Raw genomic sequence first — 1,285 nt, forward strand, 5'->3', positions numbered from 1 at the left:
ATGACTTGACCCAATGTTCTTGGGAATCATGATTATTCATAACCCGAAGATGATTTCCGGCATAGACCGTTCATGGGCTTGCCATCGGGCAGAAAACCTCGACCTACGCAGTGTAGGCTACACTCCGTAGGTCGAGGTCTCGGCTGAGTAGGCTACGCCTTTCATGGCCAGTGGCCATTGGCCACGGAAAAGTTGGCCATAAGCATTTCTCTGTACTTCCTGCGATGTCCAATGAGAATATCAAGACAACGCAACAGATCCTAATTGACCCCGCAAGCATACCGAATAACGAGATGTATGGTATGAAAAAAAGAGCTGCAATAATCATTGACCTAGTCGTCGAGAAGAGTTGCTATAATCACCGATTGAGTTGTACAGAAGAGTTCAACGGCGATACCGATGAGACCAAGACGGCCTGTTCATTCAGGCATGCGAAGTTTCACAGAAACCCCACCAAGCTCTGTTTCTAGTGATCTGGGATTTTCAGGATCACTCTCAGCAACCTTGAACTCCCCCAAATCAGGACTCGCAGCAGGTCTCGACCCGAATTGGGGGCAGCTGCGTTTGAAGGAGTTGAGCATATCTTTGTAATCCTTCGTGTTGTCAATATAGTCTTTCAGAATGAGGTTGTTTGAATTCTGATCTGACGCCAGAGGAAATGTGTGGTCATATGGATGGAGATCTGGTCCACACTTGAACAAGATCGCGATAGTCTCTTTCTCGGAGTCCACCGTGACCCTCATGAAGAGCTTCGATGGTTCACCATATCGGACTAAATAGTTACCGTCATAGGGCTTCCTTAAAATGCCGATCATACCAGGCTTGTCGTCGCCAGAAACAGCAGCAGCGAGGCAACAAACCAGAGTCGAGAGAGGAGTAATGTGGATCATAAATATGGGATCTGAAGTGAACAACGATTCGGATGTCCCTACTTGTTGAATAAGATACGAGGTTGTGGACGGATCAATTCGAGATCGTGATCGGGTCGTCGCTTGATACTATAGGTAGTCGATTCTAGTGGTTTTGGCAACACACTCCCGAAGGTAGATACGGGACCCGTATTACGAGTGTAATATTTAGCTGCGATCGACAAGGTTGGCAGGGGTGCCAACAGTAATGCTCAAAAGAATCCCTCGAAAGACTCTAAATGCAATCGATCGTTCGACGCATGCACACGGTAGCTACGGATAAGGGTCTCGCTCCCCCTTATACTGTCAATTCCACACAGGCGGACAACAACAAAGAGTAAGCTGACGATGGCCGAACGGAGTCGTTGAATCGATAC

General features: G+C 47.6%; 1 protein-coding gene across 1 annotated transcript; it reads right to left on the reverse strand.

The window, feature by feature from the left end:
• Window positions 1–419: 419 nt before the first annotated feature.
• On the reverse strand, window positions 420–890 carry Pmar_PMAR008151 (hypothetical protein; the record flags this gene model as incomplete). Its single annotated transcript, XM_002788826.1, has 1 exon — window positions 420–890. One exon carries the CDS (start codon window positions 888–890, stop codon window positions 420–422), a length of 471 nt encoding a protein of 156 aa, XP_002788872.1.
• Window positions 891–1,285: the final 395 nt, after the last annotated feature.

This window comes from Perkinsus marinus (assembly GCF_000006405.1).
Source record: "Perkinsus marinus ATCC 50983 genomic scaffold scf_1104296927638, whole genome shotgun sequence".
NCBI classification, from domain to species: Eukaryota; Perkinsozoa; order Perkinsida; family Perkinsidae; genus Perkinsus; species Perkinsus marinus.